This window comes from Melanerpes formicivorus, unplaced genomic scaffold (assembly GCF_026170545.1).
Source record: "Melanerpes formicivorus ecotype bairdi unplaced genomic scaffold, bMelFor1.0.p_v2 SCAF_7, whole genome shotgun sequence".
Taxonomy (NCBI): Eukaryota; Metazoa; Chordata; class Aves; order Piciformes; family Picidae; genus Melanerpes; species Melanerpes formicivorus.
Window position 1 is genome coordinate 2,337,638 of NW_027142359.1, and position 27,270 is coordinate 2,364,907.

The window sequence follows — 27,270 nt, forward strand, 5'->3', positions numbered from 1 at the left end:
TTTACACCACAGCCCCTCTCTCCTGCTGCCAAGCCCCTGAGCGATTAATCCTTCTGACTGCTCCAAGAAGCAAGGAAACCAATAGGTCACTTTTTTCCTTTTTTTTTTTTTTTTTTTCCCCGTGCTCAGCAGTAATTAATGGCTTAATTAACACTCACGACATCCAATTCCCATTGCTCTGCACGGGGCAGCCTCTACTGCTGGGGCCTCGCTGCGGCTCTCTGCTAACTGGGGGCGGAAAGGGTTAGCTGGGGAGCTGCCGGTTGGAGGCCGCCCATCTGGCCCCGATTTCTTTCAAAGCTGGAAACTTCTCCTCCTCCTGAGCAGAAACTTCTCCTCCCAAGCAGTGGCAGCAGCAGCAGCGTTTCCAACACGTCTCACAGCCTGTTTTGCTTTTGCACGGGCTTGTTTACGGCATGGTGGCTTTTACGGGCGAGGGAAGAAACCGGGCACCATCAGTGTGCCACCACACCGCCCCCCTCATTTGCTTCCAAACGATTTTCCACTGTTTTAACAGCAGTCTCCCAAGAAATTTCAGTCGTCCCAAGGAGAATAGCTGCTTGTAACCGGTTGCTAATTATGAGTATGAATGTCAATTAATTCATTTAGCTAATTACCCACTCTCTGGGCATCATGCACCAAAGAACTGTTCAAAGATGGGCATATGGTGATGGATCAGAAGGAAGAAGCCGGCTCCTGCCTACGCTGGCTGGGCAGCCCGGGCTGGGTGCATGCTCTCCGGGTGTGCTGGGGTGAAGGGATGTGGGAAGCAGAGAGGCGGAGGAATACAAGAAGCCACAATTACAGCATTGTCCTAATTGGGCCTGGAAAACATCAACCCTCTCCTTGCGACTTTTGTTTGGAGGCTTGAGCACGGGTCAAGGATCTGAAGTGTTTCTAATTGTGCTGCTCTCTCTCTGACTGGGAGAGGGGGAAGAATCATTTTCCCTTGGTGTAGGCAAACCTCTTGATCCTAATCGCTGGCTGCAGAAACAAACAGTCCGAAGGAGGGAGGAAGAGATCCCCGAGGAGCCTCCCTGCTAAAGGTGGTGAGAACTGCTGGGAGGAGGCTTGTGGTGAGCTAGCCACCCGTGAGCCTCACAGGGCACCTGGGCGAAGCTTCGTGCAGGTAGAGAACCATCTTGGTGAAAAGTAATCGTGTTTTCTGTCCCCCCAAAGGGAAATGCTGTAAAGGAAACGTTGTTTTCTGACGGGATGGAAGTTATTCGCTTTCGGGTGGGTGCGGTTACCCGTAAGGCATGGGAGAGAGTGTGGGGGGAGGGAGTGGAGCAGAAATCTACTCCCCACGCTCAGAAAGCTGATGGAGAGCTGCAGATTGTATGTGAGCAGCTGAGCAGGGAATGCTCAGTGGGGTTACAGGCCTCGGACAATGCAAGAAAACAGTCTTCTTCCAGAGGGAGTCTTCATCACTGGTGCTTGGACCTGGCACTGCCTTCTCCATTCCCTAAAGCTTCCTAACCCTCAGTGGGCAAACACCACTTAGGCTGGGTCACCAGCTTCAGCCCTGCCCATCCAGCCTTCTTGGAGATACTGAGGTGACCTACCTCACCCACACCTGGGTCTAGAGTCTGGATGAGCATTTCCCACGTCCAGCCTGAAATTCAGGTAGCTGGACCCCCAGTGCAGCAGGGGCAGCCCCTGCCACATCCGACACTGATGCTCAGTGCCCGCCACCAGCGTTTGCTCTGCTCCTCTGCTTTGTTATTCTTATTTACCATTATTCCTGCTGAATTTGTTTAATTATTTCACCAAGAGCAGCTCTTGTGCTGCCTGTGCCTGCGAGGAGCTTTGATCAAACTCTTGTACGTTGATTACTAAGATTTGCTTATAAAAGTGCCTAAATCAAATACAAATGGAAGCAACATCTCCCCCAAACCCAATAGGCTGTGTCAGTAGTCTGGTGACAGGGCAATTTGCATTTGTTTTCCTTGTTTTATATATATATATATATATATATATAAACATTTCTACTTTTGTTTATTATTATTATTAATTATTATTATTATTATCCCTGAGATACTTCAAAGGCAGCAGGGCTGAGGAGTAGAGTGGCTCCAGAGAAGTTTGCAGAGGTGTTGGCACCTGCAGCTCTGGGGGTAAAAACAAAACAAAGCACTAAACCAAAACACAAACCCAACCAATCAAAAAGCGTCAAAACAAACCAAAATATTTCCAGAAAAGTATAAATAAGGGAGGAAATAGCTCAGTGCTGAATGCTGGTAGTGAGTGGGCTGGGCGAGCAGCTGGGCACCTCTGTGCCAGTGTGGTACTGTTGGTAGTAAGTAGGCTGGGGGGATCAGCTGGGTGTCCTTGTGCTAATGTTGTCCTGTTGGTACTGATTGGTCTGGGAGAGCAGTTGAGCACCCTGTACCAATGTGGTGCTGTTGGTACCAAGTGGGTTGGGGAGAACAGCTGAGCACCCCTGTGCCAATGTGGTGCCACTGGTACCAAGCAGGCTGGGGGAGCAGCTGGGCCTTCCATGTCTCTTACTGGTGCGGCTGGGGTAGAAGAGGGTATGATGTGTGAGTCTGTGGTGAGGACCCAGGACCTCACCTCAGCAGCTGCTTGCCAGGGAGAGACGGAAGGAAAGGGGCACTACCCTACTCGGCAGAGCCGTTGGCAGCATGCCGGTTCATCCCGCCGCTCTCCACTGCCAGCCCGGCACAGTCCCCGCGGCGGCGGAGCAGGGAGAGCAGAGCTCGAGGCATGTTCCGGGCCAGGGCAGATTTGTAAGGCGCTACCTTAAGAACAGTTACCCGTGGCTCTGTATAAGGAAGCGGCAGGGGGGTGTGTGCTGGCCCCGGCCCAGGGCACGGTGCCAGCCTTGGCCTTGCAGCCCGCACCCCGTGCCGGCCGCACTCGCAGGTGTCCGGACGCCTCTCCTCCGAGCCAGCCGTCGCCTCGCCACCACCCGCAAATGCTCAGCTTCTTCTGGCTGAGGTGAGGGCCAGGGGGAGCTGGGGACGACGGGGACAAGGCTGGGCGTCTCTGGGGCTGGGTGAGCCGGAGCCATCGCCCGGCGCTGCTGAGAAGATTCCGTACTTGGCGCTGGAGCAGTGCCTTCCCCCGGCTTGCGTCGGTGCTGGGTGGTTCTGTCAGGGGGAGGATGTGGGGTGAAAGCCCTTGTGCCCACCCTGTTCACTTGGGTGATGCCCTCTTGCCCTTGGGGTTTGCAGCGAGCCGTGCTGCAGCTCCATCGTGGCCAGCACGGGCGGCTCGCTAAAGGGGATGCGGCACCCTCCCGGTTGCAGTGTGGACAGTGGGTGAGAGACAGAAACTTCAACTTCCCCCCAGGGCTTTTTGAGTGTGCCGGAATGGATGCTGGGGACAGGGGGGACTTTGGCTTGAATCGGGCTTTTAAGTGGGGAACAAATATTTGGGAAACGTGGGCGGAGGGCTGCTTGGAATGCTGGTGTTACAGGAAGGGCAGAGATATGCACCAGCGCTGGCCAGGGCAGCATGGGTGGCCAGATGGGGTGGGTGACATGACATCAGGGTGATCTCCACCCTGGTGGTCTCTACTGTGGTCGTCTCAACTTCAGTTGCCTCAGCTGTGGTGGCTAGCACCGTGGAGACCCCCAGGATGGACACCACTGCACCACCACAGTGGGTATCCATGGTGATGTCCACTCTGGTGGTCTTCAGCTTGGTGGGCTTGACCATGGTGGTCTCAACTGCGGTGGTCTTAATGCTATAGCAGATTCCTTCCCCGGAAAGCAGCAGGTGAGTGGCAGGGCAAAGGTGCCTGGGCTGGGTGATGCTATTGGGTGTCTCTGTGCTCGTGAATTTTGGCCCTAGTGGCTGCAGCTGTAACAGGGTGAAACGTGACTCTGCTGGACTGGAAGCAGAAGTGCAAGGGTTCCCCAGAAGACTCCGTGAGGGGACTTTGCTCCCATGGCAGCAAACCAAGAGCAGCATGGCTGTGCAGGGACATGGGTGGGGCTGGGGTCTGTGGGCACAGCTAGGGCTGGGGATGCTTCACCCAGGGTTGAACCAAGCAGTGGAGAGAGATGTGAGGGGGGCTGGAGAGGTCTCTGCTGCATTCACCCTGAGTGAAGGTTTCTTATGGGTGGTGGATGTACAACTGTAAGCCTCCCATAAGGGGAGTCTCTGACTGAGACTCTGCTGACTTTGGCCCTTGTTTTGCACTTTCCTGGCCCCAAGCCTTGCTTTGCTCCATGAAACTCCAGGGAAAGCATGATGGTCCCAAAAATACCACTCACAAGGTGCCCTGCCCTTTCTTCCAGGCTGGCTGCTCTCCTGGAGTCCTGCTGAGACCTCCCACAGGGATCTGACACATTTCTTCACCTTGTTGTGACACAGCAATTTAGTCCCTCTCATCCCAGTGGTCCCACAAAGGAGCTGGCACCCTGGTCTCCTCCTGGGTACCTCACTCCATCCTAGCAAGCATGGGGTGATGGAGCTGAGCTGTGCTGGGCATCTCTGCCGCTGCTCACGGGTGGGGGTCCTGCTGGAGGAGACATCTCCCCTTGCACAAACCCTGCACATCCCATCCTCGAGCGCACTGGGGCTTTGCTGGTGCTGCTGGCAGGGGGACTGGCAGGCTGGGTCTCCAGGGGAGGAGAACCCCCACTGCCCTGTCGAGACGGCAAAATTTTCCAAAGTAGGTCAGGTTAATTTTTTAACGCGTGTGGATTTGCTGTTACCATGGATATTGCTCAATTAGACACCAATAATCCCCCAGGAGAACTTTGTTGTCGCCACTTTCCTCTCCCATCCCATCCCATCTCCCTCCTTGATTTCTTTAAATATTCCTGGGGTGGGGGGAGTAAGGATGCACCAAAGGTTTGGGACAGGGGTAGGAAACCTGAGCCAGATGAGAGAAGATGGGAATTAGGTATCTGGGAGGTGATGATGGGGTGATGGGAGAGCTCTGGGGAACAGCTCGAGGTGTGGGGCTGCACCACTCTACCCAGAGGGCCCCACTTTTGATCCCTGCCCCAGTTTCACCCTCATCCCTCCCTCCCATCTGCTGCCTGGGGGTGGCTAAAGCAAACACCCCATCTCCAGTGGGCTCAAGGATCTGGGGGAATGACTGCTCTCCTGTACCCCTGCCTGGCATTGTCCTGTGGGTTTTGCTATGCTAGTCTGTAGTCCTCCAGCGATTTCTCAAGAGGCCAACACCCAATCTGGCAGCAGAGGTCATCCTCAGAGCCTGTGGGTGCATTAGTGCTGTGAGACATCCCCCTGCCAGGGCACAGGAAAACAGTGGGGTGCCATGGGGTGCTTCTTCCCCAGCATTTAGGAGCAATTGGGGTGTCTCCCCACCTTCCCCTTCATACCACCTCCTGGTTTGGTCTGCCTTTGGCTGTGCAGGAAGCAAGCCTGACAGGAGGCTAGAAAAATATTCTGCAGTGAGGTTTTTTTTTCCTCTAATGCAAACTTTTCCTTCTTCTTCTTCTTTTTTTTTTTTTGGGTAGAAGTGGGTCACTCGAGGGGTGACAGAGTAAGAGCATCACCGCCTGGGTACTGCATCCCGTTGCCATGGTGACCCAAGGGCTGCATCAGTCAACAGCTTTAAAATTGTGACAGCTGAGTGAGGCTGAAGATTTTAATGAGAACAGACACTTGCTTGCTGAGTTTCAATAACCCAATACTCTATAAATACCCCCTGGCTGAATGGTCCTGGGGCTCACTGGTGATGCAAGGCCAGGAGCCAGCGTGCTTCCCTTGCCTGGGCAGAATGGGAGCACGGCCTGGGGTCACCTCAGAAAGAGCTGGGAGGGGAAATGCAAAACAGACAGTTTCCCCCCTCCCCACCCTCACCCCCAATAACTCAGCCCAGGAGACAAGGTGACACAGTTGCAGTCAAGAGCAGGTTTGGGTTTCCTGGTATGGCCTGAACCACGTGCTCTCTGGTTTTGGCTGTGGCCATGGGGTGTGACAGGGTCAGCTCTGGCCATTGTCACCACCTGTTCCTGCAAGAAAGCAAGTCCAGAGAGCACATCTAGCTTGCTAAACAGAAGAGCAACTCTTGCACAAGGCTCTTGTAAGGGTGGGTGAGTCATAATAAGCTCCCAAGCTTCAATAGCAAGCCTGGAGAGGTCATGGGTCTGGGGGAAGCAAAGATCAGTGCTGCTGAGGCAGGTGTGGGAGATCTTGAAATGCTCAGTGGTGCCACTTGCAGCCATCAGTGCTCTGAGCACCCTCATTTTGCCCTGAGCACCCTCATCTTGCCCTGACCACAATGAGTGTGTGCTGTGTGATGCCCCAATGCGGGCTCCCACGAAGGGAGCTTCCACCTTTTTGACCCTGGCCAAAATTGATTGGTCCCACTGGTGTCCCTTCAGCCTTGGGGATAGAGCTGCCACCTCCAGCAGCTCAGCTGGATCCATGTGGGAGCACGATATTTGCTGGGACAGCTGCAGGCAATCCAAGAGTCTGTTGATGTTGTGTTTAAAAGCAAACTGTAAATGCAAAGCTTTCCTTCCAGTTGTTCCTGCTGCAGCTCCCACGCTGCCTTTCCTTGCAGTGTTACCCCTGTGTCCTGCAGGGACATGGTCGTAGTGCATGTGGCCAGGGAGCCCATGGGCACACAAGGACACAGGATGTCCTTGGGGGATGCCAAGGCTCCATGATGCAGGGCGCAGTGGCGTTGCTGGCGTCGGGCACTTCCCATTTGCTGTCCCTAGCGCCTCCTGCGAGCAGCACGGATCCTGCCCACTGCCAAAAATATGCCCCTGGCTGTCTTGTGACCGTGGCAGTGTCACTGTGCTGGCCAGAGAGCTTCGAGACACAGCTGTCTGTCACATGAAGTGACATGGAAAGTATTGACACAGCACCCAGGACTGAGGGATGGGCTGTGGCACCATGTCCTGGGCTCAGTCCAGCATCCTGGAATAGCTGGGGCTCTTTCCATCACAGCCCATGAGTGCTGGAGCTCATCTGTGAAGAGCTGCAGGCACTGGCCTGGCCTCTGCCTTCCTCTCCCTTTTGGCTCTGGCAGCCCCCACAGTAGCTGCTGGTGAGAGGCCAGTGTTGTGGGGAGGGACATCTGTGTGGGGTGCAGGGACAGTGTGTGATGCCTCCCCCTGTAGACTGCCTGTTCCTCGCTGGGGGACAGTCATGGATGTGTCCTCCACCCCCAGCTCTGCCAGTTCTTCTCTAACTGGACCCACTCTTCTCCTCCTTTCCAGGTATCTCTTAAAAACGGTCAAGGAGAGTATTGTAGTCCCTGAAGAGATCTTGAGGTTCTGTTGCGATGGCCTCCAGGTACCCCTTGCGCTGGGCAACTAACCTCAGAGCTCCCTGTTGTGTCAGTGGCTACTAACCAAGGCTGTGCCATACCAATGTCACCTCATGCCAGGAGCTGCTCTCAGCCCTGCACTGGCTTCAGCTGCATCCACTCCCCACACATTCCTCATCAGCATCCTCGGCCTCTTGCTGGCTAGCACAGAATCAGAGCTGTTCCTATGGGGCACCAGCTTTCCCCCTACAATTTGGAAGTGACAAGCACCAGGAAAACGAGCATCAGGAGCTCCGGCCGGGCTGGCTGCTCGCTTTGCAGCAAGCGGCTTGGGAGCTCTTTGCATTGCTGGCTCCTACCCCAGAGCCTGCTGGCTTCCCAAATTATCCTTGTGCGACTCGTGTAGGCACCTCGCCACTCTGTCAAACAGCCCAGGAGATTCAGAGAGGGGTTCGGAGCCCCCTGGAGTGGGTCTGGCAGCCAGACCTTTGTCTGGCTCTGGGATGGGGGACCCTTTGCTGTAGGCTTGGCTTGCCGTGTTTGCTGCCGTCTCTGCTCAGCCGAGGTTTGTGCCGTCCCTGGGATGTCGTGTACCAGTAGCTATGGAAACAGAGGTTAGACCCGTGAGAGAAAAAATGCTATTCTGAGCGGCGCTGAGCTCAAGCTAGTCGGGAAAGCTTCATTTTCAGCCCAAACCCATCTTCAAAACAGGTTGGGCAAAGCAAAGGGCAAAGCAGTTGCTGTTGCAGCAGGGCTCTGGCGAGAAGCGCCGTGAGTGGGGACACGGTGGGAGCACGGAGCGGAAGGAAGGGCTGTGACGAAGCCCAGACGGCTCCTCGTGTCTCCTCAGTTACTCACCAGGCTACCCGAGTTCAGTCCTTGTGTAACACGGCTCACTTGACATCCCAGCAGCTCCTTTTCTTGCCGCCACAGTTGCAACACCAGCTGCTCTCTCCAAACCCTCCTCCCAGGCGAGAGCAGTGCCCGGTCCAGCAAACGCTGAACCCAACCGGGACTAAACCTGACTGCACAAACAGCCCCAAGCCAAGGATGCTTCCCCTCCCCCTTGCTTGTAAACGGCTTTCCGTGTTTCCGTTGGCAGAGGGGGGTGTTGGTGGAAGGTGTGGAGCATCACTGCATGCCCAGCCTTGGCAGCCCAAACCCACACTTTGCTGCAATGCCCTAACCCCAAAGCTATCAGGGGAGCAAACTTCCTTCCCAGAGAAATTATTGACTTTGGGAGGGGTTTTGCACAGTTTTCGGGAGGAAGCAGCTGGGCTGGGTGATAATTGGCCTGATAACCTGCAAGGATCACCCATGGAGCTCTTTTTAAAGGGATTTTTGTATTCCCCTTTTGGCTAGGTTTTCATAAAACCATAGATTGGAAGGGACCTCAGGGATCATCTAGTTACAACCCCCCTGCCATGAGCAGGGACACCTCACACTACATCAGGTTGCTCAGAGCCACATCCAGCCTGCCCTTAAAAACCTCCAGGGATGGGACAATTGATTATGTTGGAAAAGATCTTTTAGATCATCAACTACAACCATTAATCCAGCACTGCCAAGTCCATCGTATCCCTCAGCACCAGGTCTACCTGCCTGTTAAATCCTTCCGGGGATGGTGACCCCACCACTTCCCTGGGCAGCCTATTTCAGGGCTTGACAACCCTTTTGGTGAAGAAATGTTTCCTGATGTCCAACCTAAACCTCCTTTGGCGCAACTTGAGGCCATTTCCTCTTGTCCTATCACTTGCTTACTCAGGAGAAGAGCCTGACCCCCACCTCACCACAACATCCTTTCCGGTATTAGTTTTGGTGGTGCCTGAGGTCTGGGGGTCCCACTGGTTCTGTGTGAGGAGGGAGTCGTGTGGGTCACTGTTTTCTTGGGGGCATTTTCCTCCCATTTGGGTAAACGAAGCTCTCATTCTCCTGCAGGGCTCAGCCTCTCCGTCGTGCACCCGGGAGCCAGGGGAGGAGACATCGGGGGCCATGGCGAGCCCCTTGCCCACCCGCAACCCCACCGAGGTGCAGATGAGCCAGCTGGTCCTGCCCTGCCACACCAACCACCGCGGCGAGCTCAGCACCGGCCAGCTGCTCAAGTGGATCGACACGGCCGCCTGCCTCTCCGGTGAGCAAATCGTCCTGCAGGGCCAGGAGGGAAGGGACCTGCTGGTGTCCCTAGAGGCCAGCTCACCGGCAGCGTGCCCGGTGGGCCGGTGCCATTCCTGGGAGCTGATGCCAGCGGCGGCCCCGTGTCCTGCCTTTCTGCCGAGTAATTGGAGAGCCGGACAAGAGAGGGAGCAGGCAGGCGCTGCAGCAGGCACCCTTGCTCAGGGGCAGATCGAAATCGATGCCTGCTTCTTCCAAAACACTGCCCTTTTCCGTGCCTGCTGCACAGGGCACAGTGAGAGCCTACTGATGGCATCCCAATCATTATGGCAGGGACATCTGCAGCTCCAGCAGGCTACTCAGCCCCCTGACCTCGGATGTTTCCAGGGTTGGCTCATGCTGGGCATGCTAGGCAACCTGTGCCAGTGTTTCTTCACAGAATCATGGAGTGCCAGGGGCCAGAAGGGACCTCGAAAGATCATCCAGTCCAACCCCCCTGCCAGAGCAGGATCACCTAGAGCAGGTCACACAGGAACACATCCAGGCAGGTTTTCAATCTCTCCAGAGAGGGAGACTCCACAACCCCCCTGGGCAGCCTGTTCCAGTGTTCTGTCACCCTCACAGGGAAAAAAATGTTTCTTCATGTTTCCAAGGAACTTCCTATGCCTCAGCTTCCACCCATTGCCCCTTGTGCAATCATTGGGCATCACTGAGCGGAGCCTGGCTCCATCCTCGTGGCACTCACTCTTTACATCTTTATAAACATGAATGAAGTCACCCCTCAGGCTCCTCCTCTCCAAGCTAAAGAGCCCCAGCTCCCTCAGTCTTTCCTCATAAGGAGTCAAAATCTCCTCTCTTAGTTTAAAACCATCACCCCTTGTCCTGTCACAACAGCTCAAAAGTTTGTCCCCATCTTTCTTACAGGCCCCTTTAAGTACTGAAAAGCCACAGTAAGGTCATCCTTGAGCCTTCTCTTGTCCAAGCGGAGCAGTGATGTAGCTCACTAGATTGGCCACCCTGCCAAGCATGCCATGGGTCAGTGAGCACGAGGGGGTTATGCAGGGAAATGGGTGACATTCTGCAGTTTGATGAGGTTCTTGGGGCAGTTTTGCAGTTTAAGGTTCCTGGAGTGCCAAGGGAAGGCTGGGATGGCAAGATAGCATTTACTATGCACAGGGAGGTGACATCAGCTGCCTGCTGGCACTGTGGCTCCTGGTTACCACCCGCCCTCCAAACCACACTGCTGCAGGATGGAGAACCCCCAAAACTCCAAGAAAATGTGACATGAGTAGGGAAGGGGACATCAGGCAGGGTCTCACTAGCCCCAAGACAGGGGGCTGATGGAGTCTGCTTTCCCTTTCCAGCTGAGAGGCACGCTGGCTGCCCCTGCGTCACTGCGTCCATGGATGATATCTACTTTGAGCACACCATTAGGTAAATAGTCTGCTCGGTGGGGCAGGTGGGTGGAGGTTTTCCCCATCTTCTAGGTGCAATTTGGGCAGCAGGGCTGGAGCTGGGGCAGGGAGCAGTGTGTTTGTAAAGGGAGGAGGTGTGGTGGCAGTGCCAGGCTCATGGAAGAGCCAGGGGCTGAGGCTCCAGCTCTGCAGGCTGTCTGTCTGCACTGATTTATCTGCTGTCTGGGCACCTGGGGAGCTCCTGCTGAGTTGGCTTCCTGGTATTTCCCCTGACCCCAGCTCCTTCCTGGCTTTGCTCAAGGAACAGCTCCTCACTCAGAGCTCTGTAAAACTTCGATCCTGCAAATCATGCTTCTGTAGCAGCTGTCTGGGGAGCTGGCTTGTGGCTAGGCTCACCCACCCACCTGCTGGGCTATGGGGGGAGTGGGACCTCCTTAAGCATCACTTGGTGAGATGCACCAGGCTAAGCATTGCCTGGCCAAAATCTTCTCCAAATCTTGTCCTAGCACCCCCTTGGGCACTGCCCCCACAGAGGTGCCCATCTCAGTGCACATAGTCCCTGGACTGCTATGTTGCAGAAGACACCATAAACATTCCCACCAGGAGTAAATCTTACCTGCCCAAGGTGGTCTCCTCCTGTACCACACCCCCAGTAAGCCCAGGTGGTGTTGCTGCCTCCTTTATTCCTCTCTCAGTGCCCCTGTAGCCTCCTCATGCAGGATGATGTCCTTCTGCTGATCCCCAGGCAGCATCTCAGGGGGCTCAGTGCGTGTTTTGATGCACCTATAAAGGTGCCTGCAGGACCCAATGGCAGAGGTGCCCATGTGCCAGCAGAGGGGTTTTTGACACCACCCCTGTCCCCTGGGGACCTGCTGACCAAAGGCTGGCCCAGCCAAGCAAGCTGTGCCATATGGGATCCTTGATCCATGCTCCCCACTATGCAGGGGACAAACATCTCCCCACTGAGGAGAGAGACCAGTGTGGGCACCCAGGTTTGGGGCTGGGGTCCCAGCCTGTTGGCTAGTTTGTCTGATGCCAGGAAGTCCAACTCACTCTTGGGTTTCACCCTTATCAACAAGGAAACATTAAACTCCCACTTTTTCCATCTCATGTCAGATGTTGTGGTGCTGGTGTGATGGCAAGCCAGTGGCAGAGGCTGGAGTGCCCCTCAGGTGGCATCGTTGGAGGTGATGCCCTGCACCAAGTGAGATTTACTGAGTGCAGTGCCTGACACTTCATGGTTCCAGCTCCTGGAGTGGCTTTTCCTGGGAAGCTTTCCTTTGTGGGTTTTGGGAGTGGGAGGACGGACCTGAGACCCATTCCAGAGGGTTAAATCAAACCCTGCCAGGCATTTGCCTCTCGGCGGGTGTGAGCCAGGCACCGCTCCAAAGGTCAGGGGATTTGTGCTGCTCCTGGCTCAGATCCCACTTGCTGTGGTCCGGCTTAATGCTGCGAGCAAGGGGCCTGGCAGGGCCCTCCCACAGAGCTGTTTGAAGGCAGAGGAGTTTTGGGCAGCACTTGCTGTCTGCTCTCCTCCTCGCCCGGCTGTTCGTGATTTCTGCTGCCCTCCCACTGCGAGGGAGGGGCGGGGAGGAGCTGCAGGAGCTTGGGGACACAGAACAGACCCAAAAAAACATCACAGACATAAAAGCTCACTACGGCAGCATCAGATACTTCCCATCCCTCAGCCCTGCTCCACAGAAATGCAGCCTCCCGGGAGGACTGTGGCCAGGGTTTGTGTGGGTTTTGTGGCACCAGTTTGTACCGTTTGAAGGGAAAGAAGGTAAAGCCTTTTAGTGTCCTCTTCTGATAGGACAAGGGTTACTGTTTTTAAACTAAAAGAGAGAGATTCAGACTAAATAAAAGGAAGAACTTTTTTGCACTGCACCATTTGCCCAGGAGGTGGTGGATGCCCCATCCCCAGAAACATTCCAGGTCGGGTTGGACTGAGCTCTGAGCAATCTGGTCTAGCTGCAGATGTCCTTGCTCACTGCAGGGAGGTTGGACTAGATGACCTTTAAAGGTCCCTTCCAACCCCGACTTTTCTGTAATGGTATGATTTTGGGGGCTGCAGCACAAAGGGGCAGGGCTGCCAGCACTCCTGCCCAGACCCCTTCCCTTGCTTGCTGCTCAGCACAAACCCAGCTGGAGCATCCATGCAGCTGCTTCCATCACCTCTAACCCTCTCCCTCCATCTTGCTCTTTCTTCTCGGCCCAGGCAGCCGTGTGTAATCCCTGCTGGGCAGCAGGCCCAGAGGAGCAGTATCTGGTATGGACCTTTGCAGCCCTAGAGCAGCCAGCCTCGTGTGTGAGTTGGGAGCCTTAACCCCACTGATGGCGGCACGGCCTCTGAGCTGCGCCAGGCTGCTTGCCTAACCCTGCTAACTGTTTGGCACAGGCCTGCTGCTTGGCCCAGACACCATCCCAGCTTTCTGCCCCCTCTGCTCCAGCCAGAGCCAATGTGCAAAGCATGTCAAGTAGCTGGAGATGATCACAATTATCTGAAGGCGAAAGTCATGTGTGGAGACAAGGGGGAAGTTCTGGTGCTGAAGAACACACTGTGAGGTTCTGCACCTGCAATCCTCCATATCAATCCAGGCTGGGAGATGATGATCACAGGGTCACAGGATGTTAAGGGTTGGAAGGGAGCTTTGAAGATCATGGAGTCCAACCCCCCTGCCAGAGCAGGACCAGAGAATCCAACACAGGTCACAGAGGAACACATCCAGATGGGGCTTGAAAGTCTCCAGAGAAGGAGACTCCACAGCCCCTCTGGGCAGCCTGTTCCAGTGCTCTGGAACCCTCACAGTGAAGAAGTTCCTCCTCATGTTGAGGTGGAACTGCCTGTGCTGTAGTTTGTATCCATTACCCCTTGCCATATCACAGGACACAAGTGAGCAGAGCCTGTCCCCTCGCTCTTGACACCCAGCCCTCAGGTATTTATAAACATTGATTAAATCCCCTTTCAGTCTTCTCCTCTCCAGACTGAACAGCCCCAGGGCTCTCAGCCCTTCCTTATCAGGCAGTACTCCACTCCCTTCACCATCCTGGTAGCCTTATGTTGGACATTTTTCAGCAGATCCCTGTCCCTCTTGAACTGGGGAGCTCAGAACTGGATGCAATATTCCAGGTGAGGTCTCACCAGGGCAGAGTAGAGGGGGAGGAGAAGTTCCCTAGATCTGCTGAACACACTCCTCTTAATGTACTCCAGGATCCCATTGGCCTTCTTGGCCACAAGGGCACATTGCTGACCCATGGAGAGCTTGTTATCCACCAGGACTCCCAGGTCCTTCTCCACTGGGCTGCTCTCCAGCAGATCATCTCCCGACCTGTACTGGTTCAGTTTTTTCTTCTTTCCTAGATGAAGGACTCTGCACTTATCCTTGTTGAACCTCATTACGTTAGGCCCTCATTAGGTTGAATCTCATTAGGAGATTGATAGCAATCCTACAGAGAAGGACTTGAGGGTGCTGATGAGTGAGAAGCTGTACATGAGCCAGCAAGGCACACTTGCAGCCCAGAAGGCAAATGGCAGCCTGGGTTGCATCAAAAGCAGTGTGGCCAGCAGGTTAAGAGAGGTGATTCTGCCCCTTTGCTCTGGTGAGACCTCACCTGAAGTACTGCCTCCAGCTCTGAACGTCTCTCAACACAGGAAAGACATGGACCTGCTGGAGCAGGTCTGTAAGAGTCACCAAGATGATCAGAGGGCTGAAGCACCTCTCCTACAAAGACAGGACATTCAGTCTGGAGAAGAGAAAGCTCTGGGGAGACCTTAGAACTGCATTTCAATACCGGAAGGGGACCTGGAGGAAGGCTAGGGAGGGATTGTTTGGAAGGGCTTGTAATGATAGGACAGGGGGCAATGATTTCAACTGGAGGAGGGGGAAACTTCCTTCCAGCCCAATACATTCTATGACTCAAAGAGTCTCTTTCACTTCTGGGTTTGAGTCCTCTCTGATGCAAACCTGCAGTGGCAGTCACAGCATTTACTTTCCCTTGGAGTTTTTAGCACTGGTTTGTTTTGGGGGCTGAGGGATACTCCTGATTTAGCAATGCATTTGGTAAGGACTCCGTTTGCTGCTGGTGTCACCAGCAAGCTGCATTGGCTCATTTGGTCAGTACCAGCCTGGAGCAGGTCAGGCTGCAGAGCTGGAGCTGTGTATGTGCTTACTCTGAAGCCTGCTAAGGCCCAGAGGAGAGCTCCTGGACTCTGCAAGCAGCAGTTTGCTGCCAGCTGATGTTTCACATGAGGTGTGGTTCAAAATGCCCCTGGCTGAATTCTGTCTTCTCCTGGCTCCAAGTATCCCAAGGTGTCCATCACTGGGAGGCCTAGGAGGGGAAGAAGGGTAGGAGCAGCCAAGACACCTGCAGCTTTAGGGCTGCTACTGCCAGCCAAGGCCCCGTGGGGAGGTCTCCTGCGTGCTTCCTTTGTGCAAGACAGTGCATGTGAGGCTGGAGAAGCTGCTTGCTCTGGCAGGAGTGTGCATGCCCGCATGGCAGGGGTGCCAAGCAAACCTCAGCCACATCTGCACCCCTCAGGTGACCCAGCAGCACCCCAGACCTATGCACCGGTTTGCATGCAGATGCTCAGGGGTGACAGCTGACTGCCAGGCTGGCCATCTGTGGGCTTCCATGGCTGGGAGGAGGCCATCCCACATCCTGCTGGATACTCAGGGGTGACAGCTCACTGCCAGGCTGGCCACCTGTGGGCTTCCATGGCTGGGAGGAGTCCATCCCACATCCTGCTGGCCATCCCCGCATAACCCCACTGTCCCAAGCAGCTGCTACCACAGCTGGCTGTGAGCCATAACACCTTTGGCACCTCGATGGGGACCCATTTAGTGCCAGCACATGTGCTAGATAACTGCAGGCTGTTGCCCCTTGCTCACTCCCCTCTGCTCTCTCTTCTCTCTGTTTTCCAGCGTTGGGCAAGTTGTCAACATCAAAGCCAAAGTGAACCGAGCCTTCAACTCCAGCATGGAGGTCGGTGCGCAGCCCCTCGCCTCCACTCCCACCCCTGCCCCTGTCCCCTTTGCCCTGTGCCCATTCACCACAGCCAAACACAACGTCCCCAGCTCCTTCCCTGCTTCCCAGCTTTGATCCCATGTGTTGGTCCCCTCCTGCTGTGCTTGGCAGGATGTGGCCCTCCCAGGGAACAGAGCCATCTCTCAGGGGTGCTGTGCCCTCTCCTAGGTGGGTATCCAGGTGAGCTATGAGGACCTGTGCAGCGGGAAGCACTGCAGCATCTGCAAGGCTTATGCCACCTTTGTGGCACAGGATCCCTCTGGTGGCAAGGTGAGTGGTGGCTGTGGAGGGCTTGGTTGGCAGGACTGAAGACAGTGGCCTCTGGGTAGAGCTGGGCTGGGCCCAGCTTTCCACCCTAGCATCTGTCATCACTTCGTGGCTGCCTGCACATGATCGGGTTGGTGATTCCTTATCTTGTGTGTGGGGTAGTGGCCTCTCAGTCCTGCTCTGGGCATGGAGAGCACCTGCCTGCTGCTGCCATCCCTGCCCCTCCCTGCCTGGAGAGGGCACAGATGTACCTCATCACTAGTGCTGCAGGATAGCTCCTTGGCATCAGTGCCCATCCCTGCTGTGTGACATCTCCCAGGGGATCCTTATCCCTATCCCTTGCCCTCTGCCGTCTCTGTGAGCAGCTACAATACACCCCAGGAGGAGCACAGCTGGTGCTGCCAAGGGGACACAGGCTGCTAAGGGAGCATGTGGCAATGCCCAAAGACGCCCTGGCTGTTACAGGAGCACGTGGCAATGCCCAAAGGGGCCCTGGCTGCCATGGGAGCATGTGGCAGTGCCCAAAGGGGCCCTGGCTGCTACAGGAGCACATGGCAGTGCCCAAAGGGGCCCTGGCTGTTGCAGGAGCACGTGGCAGTGCCCAAAGGGGCCCTGGCTGCACCCTGCCTGTGTTCCCTTTGCAGGTGAGGCTGCAGCCACTGGCCCCACAGACGGAGGAGGAGAAGATAGAGCACAGCATCGCTGCTGAGCGGCGCCGCATGCGCCTGGCCCACAAGGACACCCTCAAGGACCTCCTCATCCGCAGCTCACATGAAACTGGTACCATGCCCCACAGCCTCTGCTTCCAGCCCCAAGGGAGCCCCAGCACCCAGCAGGGACATTCTCCTTCTGTGGCAGGGTGCTGGGCAGGGATGTTGAGAGTGCTTGGGGGATGCTCTAGTCGTGGAGTGATGGATCAGCCTCATAGAATCATAGAAATGTCAGGGTTGGAAGGAACCTCGAGGATCATCCACTTCCAACCCCCTGCCATGGACAGGGACACCTCACACTAAAGCAGGTTACTCAGAGCCACATCCAGCCTGGCCTTAAAAACCTCCAGGGATGAGGCTTCCGCCACCTTCCTGGGCAACCTCTTCCAGTGTCTCACCTCTCTCATGGGGAAGAACTTCTTCCTAATGTCTAATCTAAATCTCCACTCCTCTATCTTGGATCCATTCCCCTAGTCCTATCACTCCCTGACACCCTACAAAGTCCCTCCTCAGCTTTTTTGTAGCCCCCTTCAGATACTGGAAGACCACAATAAGGTCTCCTCAGAGCCTTCTCTTCTGCAGACTGAATATCCCCAACTCTCTCAGTCTGTCTCCATAGCAGAGGAGCTCCAGCCCTCTGATCATCCTCATGGCCCTTCTCTGGACACGTCCCAGCACCTCCAGATCCTTCTTATAGTAGGGACTCTAGAACTGGACACAGTACTCCAGGTGGGGTCTTGCCAGAGTGGAGCAGAGGGGGAGAATCACCTCCCTTGACCTGCTGACCACAGTTCTTTTGATGCAGCCCATGATCTCTGGGCTGCAAGTGCACACTGGTGGCTCACATTGAGCTTCTCATCCACCAGTACCCCCAAGTCCTTTTTTTCAGGGCTGCTCTCAAGCCAGTCACTGCTCAGCCTATATAATTTCTCCCAGCTTGGGACCTGATGCAGTGGGAGGGTGGCTGCAGGGAAGGGAGCTGAGGGCTGGTGGGATGCTGGCAGAGAGGGTCCCACTGGGTGATCCCTGAACCCTGTTCTCTCCCAGGGGCAGAGCTGGAGACACGGGATGGCAGCGCGGCAGTGCCAGCGGAGAAGACCCGGGTGGAGAGCGTGGAGCTGGTGCTGCCCCCACATGCCAACCATCAGGGAAACACCTTCGGTGGGCAGATCATGGCCTGGATGGAGAACGTGGCTACCATCGCAGCCAGGTGAGCTGACAGGGGTTCAGGAGTGGGCACAGCATGCCTGGAAGGGACACAAAGCCAGCTGGGTCACAGTATCACTGTATCACAGTATCGCTAAGGTTGGAAGAGACCTCGAGGATCATCGAGTCCAACCTGTCACCACAGACCTCATGACTAGACCATGGCACCAAGTGCCACGTCCAGTCTCCTCTTGAACACCTCCAGGGATGGTGACTCCACCACCTCCCTGGGCAGTACATTCCAATGACGAATGACTCTCTCAGTGAAGAACTTTCTCCTCACCTCGAGCCTAAACTTCCCCTGGTGCAGCCTGAGACTCTGTCCTCTTGTTCTGTTGCTGGTTGCCTGGGAGAAGAGACCAACCCCTTCCTGGCTACAACCACCTTTCAGGTAGTTGTAGAGGGCAATGAGGTCACCCCTGAGCCTCCTCTTCTGCAGGCTAAACAATCCCAGCTCCCTCAGCCTCTCCTCATAGGGCTGTGCTCAAGGCCTCTCCCCAGCCTTGTTGCCCTTCTCTGGACACGTTCAAGTGTCTTGATGTCCTTCTTAAACTGAGGGGCCCAGAACTGGACACAGTACTGAAGGTGTGGCCTAACCAGTGCTGAGTACAGGGCACAATGACTTCCCTGCTCCTGCTGGCCACACTATTCCTAATGCAGGCCAGGATGCCATTGGCCTTCTTGGCCACCTGGGCACACTGCTGGCTCATGTTTAGGGGGCTGTCAATCAGCACCCCCAGGTCCCTCTCTGTTTGGGAGCTCTCCAGCCACTCCGACCCCAGCCTATAGCTCTGCATGGGATTGCCGTAGCCAAAGTGCAGCACTCGGCACTTGGACTTGTTGAATGCCATCCCGTTGGACACTGCCCATCTGTCCAGTCGGCCGAGGTCCCTCTGCAGAGCCTTTCTACCCTCTAACTGACCAACATCTGCTCCTAACTTTGTGTCATCTGCAAACTTGCTGATGACTGACTTGACCCCCTCATCCAGATCATCAGTGAAGATGTTAAAGAGGACAGGGCCCAGCACTGATCCCTGGGGGACACCACTGGTGACTGGCCGCCAGCTGGATGTGGCACCATTCACCACCACTCTCTGGGCTCGGCCCTCCAGCCAGTTCCTAACCCAGCTCAGAGTGTAGTGGTCCAAGCCACCAGCTGACAGCTTAGCCAGCAGTTTGCTGTGGGGGACAGTGTCAAAGGCATTGCTGAAGTCCAAGTAGACCACATCCACAGGCCTCCCCACATCCACCAGATGGGTCACCTGATCATAGAAGGAGATCAGGTTGGAGAGGCAGGATCTGCCCTTCCTAAATCCATGCTGGCCGGACCTGAGCCCTTGGCCATCCTTCAGGTGCGCAGTAATTGCTGCCAGGATAATCTGCTCCAGCATTTTCCCTGGCACTGAGGTCAGGCTGACCTCAGTGAGGTCAGGTCGAGCCCCAAAGGGCTGGTCCCCAGCCCCCTCCAAAGGGATAGTCCCCAGCATATCGCTTTTGTGCAGTGCCACACATAGGGTCCCATGGGTGCATGGTGTTGGAGGACTCCAGGGAAGGCTTCACACTCACTGCAGTCTGCTCATTGTCCCTTCTCATAGCTGGTTTTGGTGGTTGGAATCCAGGGCTGACATTTTTTGGGGGTCTCCTCGGCTCTAGCTGGTCAGGGAGGCTCCTTCAGCCTGCTGGGACATGGGGTGACGACTAGGGGGGGTAACACCTGCTCCCTGCAGCCGCCTGTGCCATGCCCACCCCACACTGCAAGCCATTGAGATGTTCCACTTTCGGGGACCTTCACAAGTCGGGGACCGCCTGGTGCTCAAAGCCATTGTCAACAACTCCTTCAAAAACAGGTGGGTGCCATTGTCAGGGGGCTCCCACCCCCCCCTCCTGGCAGCTCTCCACACCCTCACCCTTTCTTCTCTCCCTGTTCTCCTCCAGCATGGAGGTGGGGGTCTGTGCCGAGGCGTATGGCCAGGAGATGTCCACCAGCCCGAGGCACATCAACAGCGCATTCATGACCTTCGTGGTGCTGGACCAGGAGGGCCGACCCTGCTCCCTGCCCATGGTGGCACCCGAGCCAGGGGTAAGGATGGGCAAGGCTGGGCTGGCTTCTCCCTGCAGCAGTGTGATGCAACCCTGGTGTGAGAAATGAACTCACTGCATTCCTGCTTAGCCCTGGAAGGCTCTCCTTATTAACTTCAGAGGAGGCTTGGGGGAGAGCTTATTGCTGTCTACAACTACCTGAAGGGAGGTTGCAGCCCGGTGGGAGTTGGTCTCTTCTCCTGGACAGCCAGCAACAGAATAGGAGGACATAGTCTCAAGCTGTGCCAGGAGAAGTTTAGGCTTGTTCTTAGAAAGAGATTCTTCACAGAAAGAGATTGGCCATTGGAATGGGCTGCCCACGGAGGTGATGGGGTTGATGCAGGTGTTTAAGAAAAGCCTGGATGAGGCACTTAGTGCCATGGTGTGGTTGATTAGATAGGATTGGGTGATGGGTTGGACTTGATGATCTTGGAGGTCTCTTCCAACCTGGCTGATTGATTCTGTGATTCGTCTATTTTTCCCCCATTTATCAGGAGGGAGAGAGGAGGTACAGAGAAGCCAGTGCTAGGAAAAAAATTCGGCTGGACCGGTGAGTGGCAAAAGCAAGAGGGGTGTGGGATGGAGGAGGGAGGAGAGGGATACAGGGTTAAAGGGATCACCGTGGGTGGTTTGTGTCCCACCATGAGGGAAACCATCCCTTTCCTGCAGAAAATACGTTGTCTCCTGCAAACAGACTGAGGTGCCGCTCTCCGTGCCCTGGGACCAAAGCAACAAGGTAGGGCTCTGCCACATGGGAGTCACTGGCCCCTACCCCCCTGCCTGCCCCTCACCTCCTGCCCTTGCCCCAGGTTTATCTGAGCTACAACAACGTCTCTGCGCTGAAGACGCTCATAGCCAAAGCCAACTGGGCACTGGCCAGAGAAAAGGAGAAGGTACCTGCCCTGTCCCCATCCCGAGCAGCTTCTTGCCCCCCAGGCATGGGCAGGCCAGGGGCTGGGTGGTGCTGAATGTGTGCCAGCCCTGCCCTGTGCTCCCCAAGGTGCGGCTGTACACGCTGGAGGAAGACAAGTTCCTGTCCTTCCGCATCGAGATCTCCGTCAGCGTCACCGCTGACCAGGCCTTCTCCCTGCTCTCTGACCTGCGGCGCCGGCATGAGTGGGACAGCCACTATGTGTGAGTGCTGGGGGGGCCCCCCAGAATCACCCCCTAACCTAAGGCTGGTTGGGCTTTCTTGGGAGCAAGCTTCCCTCAGAGCCATCAGCACTCCTGAAGACCTTTATAAATATCTGAGGGCTGGGTGTCAAGAGGGAGGAGACAGGCTCTGCTCAGTTGCACCCTGTGATAGGACAAGGGGCAGTGGATATAAACTACAGCACAGGAGGTTCCACCTCAACATGAGGAGGAACTTCTTCACTGGGAGGGTCACAGAGCACTGGAGCAGGCTGCCTAGAGAGGTTGTGGAGTCTCCTTCTCTGGAGACTTTCAAGACCCATCTGGATGTGTTCCTGTGCAACCTGTACTAGATTCTCTGGCAAGAGGGTTGGACTTGATGATCTTCGGAGGTCCCTTCCAACCCCTAACATCCCATGATCCTAGGATTCACCATGTGTCCCTGTCCTGGCTCCATCTAGGCCAATGGCTGAACTTTGCTGCAAGAAAACATCCTTTGGGGGTGGTGGTGATGAGCTGTAAACGTGCAAGCCCCTGGGCTGGGTGGCCCCAGTGGGATTTGTCAGAGCAGCACTCCATTGCCTGGCAGGAGTGCTGAGCTGGTACAGCAGGTGGATGACGACGACATGATCTACCACGTGGTGACGCAGACGCTCAGCCACGAGAACAAGCTGCAGGACTTCGTCATCCTGGCGTCCCGACGGAAACCCTGCAGCTGGGGGTAACCACCCTGTCCTGTCCCCACCCTACTCACCACTGTCTGGGCTGCGCCGGCTCACCGGGATCTCTCCTCCCCAGGGAGCCCTTTGTGGTGGCCTTTCGCTCCGTGACGCTGCCCACCCACCCTGCCAGCTCCAGCTTCATGCGTGGGGAGACTCTCTGCTCCGGCTTCTGCATCTGGCCAGAGTCAGAGGAGATGTGCAAGGTGGGATGCTGCAGCCCTGCTGTGGGGCCATGTCATCTGCTGCTGCCCAGTGGGGATGTGGTGGGATGAAAATTCTGCCCCCCCCACATTAGATTTGCCAGACCAGGCCAGCTGGAAGCAAATGAAGCTGTATTTACAAGCAAAACTACAATCTAATCTGGAATGCCACAAATATGTACAAAATAGACAATATTTACATATATTTACAGGTACTTGCAACTTATAAACAGCACAAGACAAAACCAGCAGAGCCAGCAACAGCTTCCCCCTCCCTGGGGAAGGCAGGGGGACAGTAGGCTGAACATGAGCCAGCAGTGTGCCCAGGTGGCCAAGAAGGCCAATGGCATCCTGGCCTGGATCAGGAATAGTGTGGCCAGCAGGAGCAGGGAAGTCATTGTGCCCTGTACTCAACACTGGTTAGGCCACACCTTGAGTCCTGTGTCCAGTTCTGGGCATCTCAATTCAAGAAAGATGTTGAGATGCTGGAAGGTGTCCAGAGAAGGGCAACAAAGCTGGGGAGGGGTCTGGAGCACAGCCCTGTGAGGAGAGGCTGAGGGAGCTGGGGGTGTTTAGCCTGGAGAAGAGGAGGCTCAGGGGAGACCTTATTGCTGTCTACAACTGCCTGAAGGGAGGTTGTAGCCAGGTGGGGGTTGGTCTCTTCTCCCAGGCAACCAGCACCAGAACAAGAGGACACAGCCTCAAGCTGTGCCAGGGGAGGTTTAGGTTGGATGTTAGGAAGAAATTCTTCCCAGAAAGAGTAACTGGCCATTGGAATATGCTGCCCAGGGAGGTGGTGGAGTCACCATCCCTGGAAGTGTTCAACAAGAGACTGAATGGGGTGCTTGGTGCCATGGTTTAGTTGATCAGATGGTGTTGGGTGATAGGTTGGACTCAATGATCTCGAAGGTCTTTTCCAACCTGCTTCATTCTTTATTCTGTATTCTCTGTTCCCTACTCTCCTGTACATGACAGAGGAGAGAAAGAGTAAGAGAGTTTGTCAAGATACTCAGCCACAGCAAGGAACACAGCCAAGGTCAGCAAAGCTAACAGAAAGCACAAGTTTGTGTCTCCCAGAGTGAGGAAGCCAAAGAGAGAAAAGTCAGCTTACCTTACTATCTTATGTTTGTTGTCTATCCAATGGGATTGTTTAGAACTTATCATTGTTTTTCTTTTTACATCCAATAGTTATTTGTTTGTGTTCTACTACTTTCTATTCAAGAAAGAGTAATTGCCCATTGGAATGTGCTAGCCCAGGGAGGTGGTGGAGTCACCATCCCTGGAGGTGTTCAAAAAAGGATTGGATGTGGCACTTGGAGCCATGGTTTAGTTGTCATGAGGTGTTAGGTATTAGGTAATAGGTTGGACTTGATGATCTCTGAGGTCTTTTCCAACCTGGTTGATTCTGTGATTCTAAGATCTGTGGAAAATTTTCTAGGCACAGCAGAAAACTACTACAGGGGAGGGTCCCCCATCCCCACACACCCCTGCTCACTGCCTCCCATGCCTTGCAGGTAGCTTACTACAACCAGGCTACACCGGGGTTCCTTAACTACGTCACCACCAACGTGGCAGGACTGTCCTCCAACTTCTGTGCCACCTTCGAGGCCTGTGAGAAGTTCCTGCTGAAGAACAAGGAGCACCTGATCGTGCAGCTGTAGGACCTCCAGAGCCACAGCAGCCCTGCTGGGAGGGGACGCCTCCCTGGTGGAAGAGAGCATGGGATGGGGGATTCAGACTCTGCCTCCCTGGGGGTTTGGCCCAAGTGAGGTCCCAAGGGCTGGGGTGGAAAGGGCATCGCTGCACCACCTCAGCCCTTGCACTGACCTCTCGTGTCTTCTCTTCTTCCTCTTCTCCTTTTTCTGCAGAAATTTTATAAGCAGATGTACAGGACTTGGTTTTCTAGTTCACTTAACACTACTTGAATCTTTGTAGGATCCAAAGTCTTCCTCAGAGTTCCCTGTTTTCTTTTTCTACTGTTTCTTTAAGGGTGAAACTGGTTCCCTTGGAGGCAGCAGAGGGGGAGAGGGAGGAATGATGTAGGGAGAGGGAGAGAGGGAGGAATGATGTGGGGAGAGTGCCATGGCCATCCTTGGTGAGGGGCAGCTGGTAGAGCATCCCACTCCTCCCATGGCTGCCCAGTGCTGCTCCTTCTCCAGGGCAGGGCTGGCAAATGGCCCCAGCTCCTGCTGGGCCCAAATCCCACACCATGGGGCTACAGAAGGGCTGGTGACAAAAGTGCATTAAAAGGGAAAGTCTCCTTGTACCCTGTGTGAGTGTCTGCTCCAGGGGTTGCTCTGCAGCTGCCTGGCCAGTGAGCACGGGGTGAGGGGCACACACCTGCAGCACACCCCCAGCAGGTGGCATTTCCTTAGGTGAGGTGGGGACAAGGCTGCCCAGAGTCACTTGTGGGCACAGGGAGTCCTTTGAGGCAGGACTGTGGGCTGCATGAAGGCAGGTGTCCATCAGTGCTCCATGCAAATGGTTTTTGGGGACTCTGCGGAGGAATTGCCACCACAGCAGGGACTGGTGGAGACCTAAGAGGCTGTCCCTCATCCCCATCTGTTGGGTGCACCAACACCCTGAGTGATAAACCCCAAACTAACTCCTTCAGGGACACTAGAGAGTGAAGAAAAACCCAACCAACCAAACAAAAAACAGACAAAGCCAAACCTTGTTGTCCTAAGTCTGAGCAAGGCTGCTGAGGACAGGGAGCATAGCTGCAAGCAGATGATGAAGCCCAGAATCTCAAAGGCTTTGACATCTGTCCCTAATTATCCTGAGCACTAACGACCTGAGTGCCTCCAGAGGTGTTTCTGCTCTGATAGCAGCACAGAGCTGGTTCACAGACATCCACAGCAACAGAGGATAGGGTTAGGAGCATTGCAAAGACCTTTCTGCCAACCTATGCCCCCCTGAGATGCTCCAGGAAAGGCACTGCAATGGCAGGAATGGTGACAAGAAGTGCTGCCCATCACTCACACCCCAGGGTATGTCTGCCCTCAGCCACAGGCCTGCTGGGAGCCCCCTCCCAGGCTTTCCTGGGCGACACAGAGGTTTTCTGATGGCACTGAGGTTTCTGGAAGGGTTGCTGCCTGCTGGGAAGAGAAGGAGCCCCTGGAGCCCTTGTGCAGGCCGAGCTGTGGGCACAGCAGGTTTAACAGCAGCTGTGCCCTCACCTCTGCTCGCAGATCCCCCAGGCTCTTAACCCCAAGAAAGGGGTTTTTGCAGAGCTTAACCATGAGCAGGTGATGGTGACACTGTGCGTGTGGTCAGAGGAAGCTGTGGGGCACCAGAAATGAGCACAGGGTCTTTTCTAGGCACCTTCTGCAACACCCAGTCCCTAGAAAGATCCTTTGCCACCCAAGCTCCCCACCAGGTTTACAAACAGGAGGAGCTGCCAGCCAGCAGCTCCGACCCCCGGAGCAGCCATAAGCTCCTAATCTCTGCCATATCTCTGATCATAAACATCTCTGCATGAGGCTTGGCACAGCGCTGCCCTGACCACCCCCTGCTGCACTCTCACTACAAGATAAAGCAGTCTCCAACTGAGCGTGGTACGAAACATTCCCTCTCTGGAGAGCTCTCTCATCTCCCGGGCTCGGAGCAATCCTGCCTTTTTATCCCCGGGATGCGAGCCATCCCTCCTGCTTACCTTTGGCAATGGCTGCTGTTTGACTAAGTGCGGGGAATGGTGCATTCACTTGAGCATTAAACTTTAACTGACCTCTGCTTCTCCTGTGTGCTTTGTCCCGGACAGCCCTGGATACGGGTGCGGGGTGATGGAGCAGGAGAGACCTGGGGGCAAGAGGAAATGGATGGGAGCACAGCAGGGAGCTGCGAGGGTGTGAAGAACCCTGTGCTTTATGTGCAGGCTGGTGAAAAAAAAAGCGGTCCTGAAGTTTACTCTGCTGGGTAGAATGGTGGGGGAGTGGTGAACATCAGGACTGGGAAGCTTGGACCATCCCTGGATGAGTACCCATCTCCAGCTGCCTCATCCCACAGCCAGCTCCCAAGGAGAAGGGTCCTGCTGGTTGGTGGTTGGAGGCAGTTGGGAGCAGCCTGCCCTTAGCAGCCATTCCTAGAGCCCTCCACACCAAATGCACCACTCCGGGGCCGGTTTAGCAATCAATCACCATTCTTCTTTCCTTAAAAAAACAAATCCTGGCAGGCTGCTACCCCCTGCTCTGAGCAAGCCTCCTCTGCACGAAAGCACCCAGCTGCCTTGCTGCTCTTGGCTGCTATTTCCTGCAGAGAGAGGCAGATCTGGGACCCCAAGAGCAGGAGGGCTCTGCGCCAGCTGCCTGCTGTGCCCATCACTGCTGGCACAGGTTGCCCAGGGAGGTGGTGGAAGCCTCATCCCTGGAGGTTTTGAAGGCCAGGCTGGATGGGGCTCTGAGCAATCTAGTGTGAGGTGTCCCTGCCCATGGCAGGGGAGTTGGAACTGGATGATCCTTGAGGTCCCTTCCAACCCTAACAATTCTATGATTTCTGCACAGCATCATGTAGGGATCAAAGCATCCTGCCATGGTGCAGTGGGCAGGGCTGCAGGAGGATGGAGCAGGGAATTATGCTGGAAAAGCCAAAAGAAGCTTTTGGCAAAGCAAAGGCTGTGAAGAAAGCTGGGAATTTGCAGGCCAGTACTCCAGGTGGGATCTGAGTGTCTTTCCCAGGACATGATGCCATGATGAGAAGGTTTCAAGGCCCCTGGTTTGGTAGATGTTTAAATAAACACATTGGAACTGGTATGTAAAACCACAGAGTCTATGTCTCTGTTTTGCAGGGGAGTGGGATGTAATGAGATGGCAGCATCTCTCTGGAGGCTGCCCCTGCTGTAATTCATGCCTTGAGGCAGTCAGCCGAGGGGAGGAGGAGGAGAAGGATGAATAAGCAGCAGGCAGAATTGATGGGCTGCTCCCAGCAGCTTTGTTTTAATTAATTTCCAAAGCACTCCCTGTAATGGAGCAGGCAGCTCCCTCTGAGCCTCCTTCCACTCACTGCTGCCCCTTGCTCTCATGCTTGTGCCAGCCTGGGGCACGGGGCAGCAGGGTGGGCCTGGGAGCTAGCCCTGCTTCCTCAAGCCCTCAGGCTTTTTGGTTACAGTGTGCAGGAGCTCTTGCTGGTTTTAGATAGAGGCTTCTCCCAAGAGGCCTCTGATGCCCCTACCATGGGCAG

The 27,270-nt window shown here is 55.2% G+C and overlaps 1 protein-coding gene across 3 annotated transcripts; it reads left to right on the forward strand.

Annotated features, from left to right (window-relative positions):
- The first annotated feature begins 2,859 nt into the window (after positions 1-2,859).
- ACOT11 (acyl-CoA thioesterase 11) lies at positions 2,860-25,827 on the forward strand. Of its 3 annotated transcripts, XM_068140663.1 has the most exons (18): positions 2,860-2,961; positions 7,179-7,254; positions 9,167-9,359; positions 10,705-10,774; positions 12,974-13,024; positions 15,678-15,738; positions 15,949-16,050; positions 16,692-16,827; positions 17,805-17,967; positions 19,691-19,810; positions 19,899-20,043; positions 20,537-20,592; positions 20,712-20,778; positions 20,852-20,935; positions 21,043-21,176; positions 21,763-21,894; positions 21,972-22,098; positions 23,610-25,827. In XM_068140663.1, exons 1-18 carry the CDS (start codon positions 2,939-2,941, stop codon positions 23,754-23,756), a joined length of 1,887 nt encoding a protein of 628 aa, XP_067996764.1. In that variant the 5' UTR covers positions 2,860-2,938; the 3' UTR covers positions 23,757-25,827. The 3 variants fall into 3 exon arrangements, with proteins under 3 accessions (XP_067996764.1, XP_067996765.1, XP_067996766.1); XM_068140664.1 differs by lacking the exon at positions 12,974-13,024; XM_068140665.1 differs by lacking the exon at positions 7,179-7,254 and having other exon boundaries at positions 2,888-2,961.
- Positions 25,828-27,270: the final 1,443 nt, after the last annotated feature.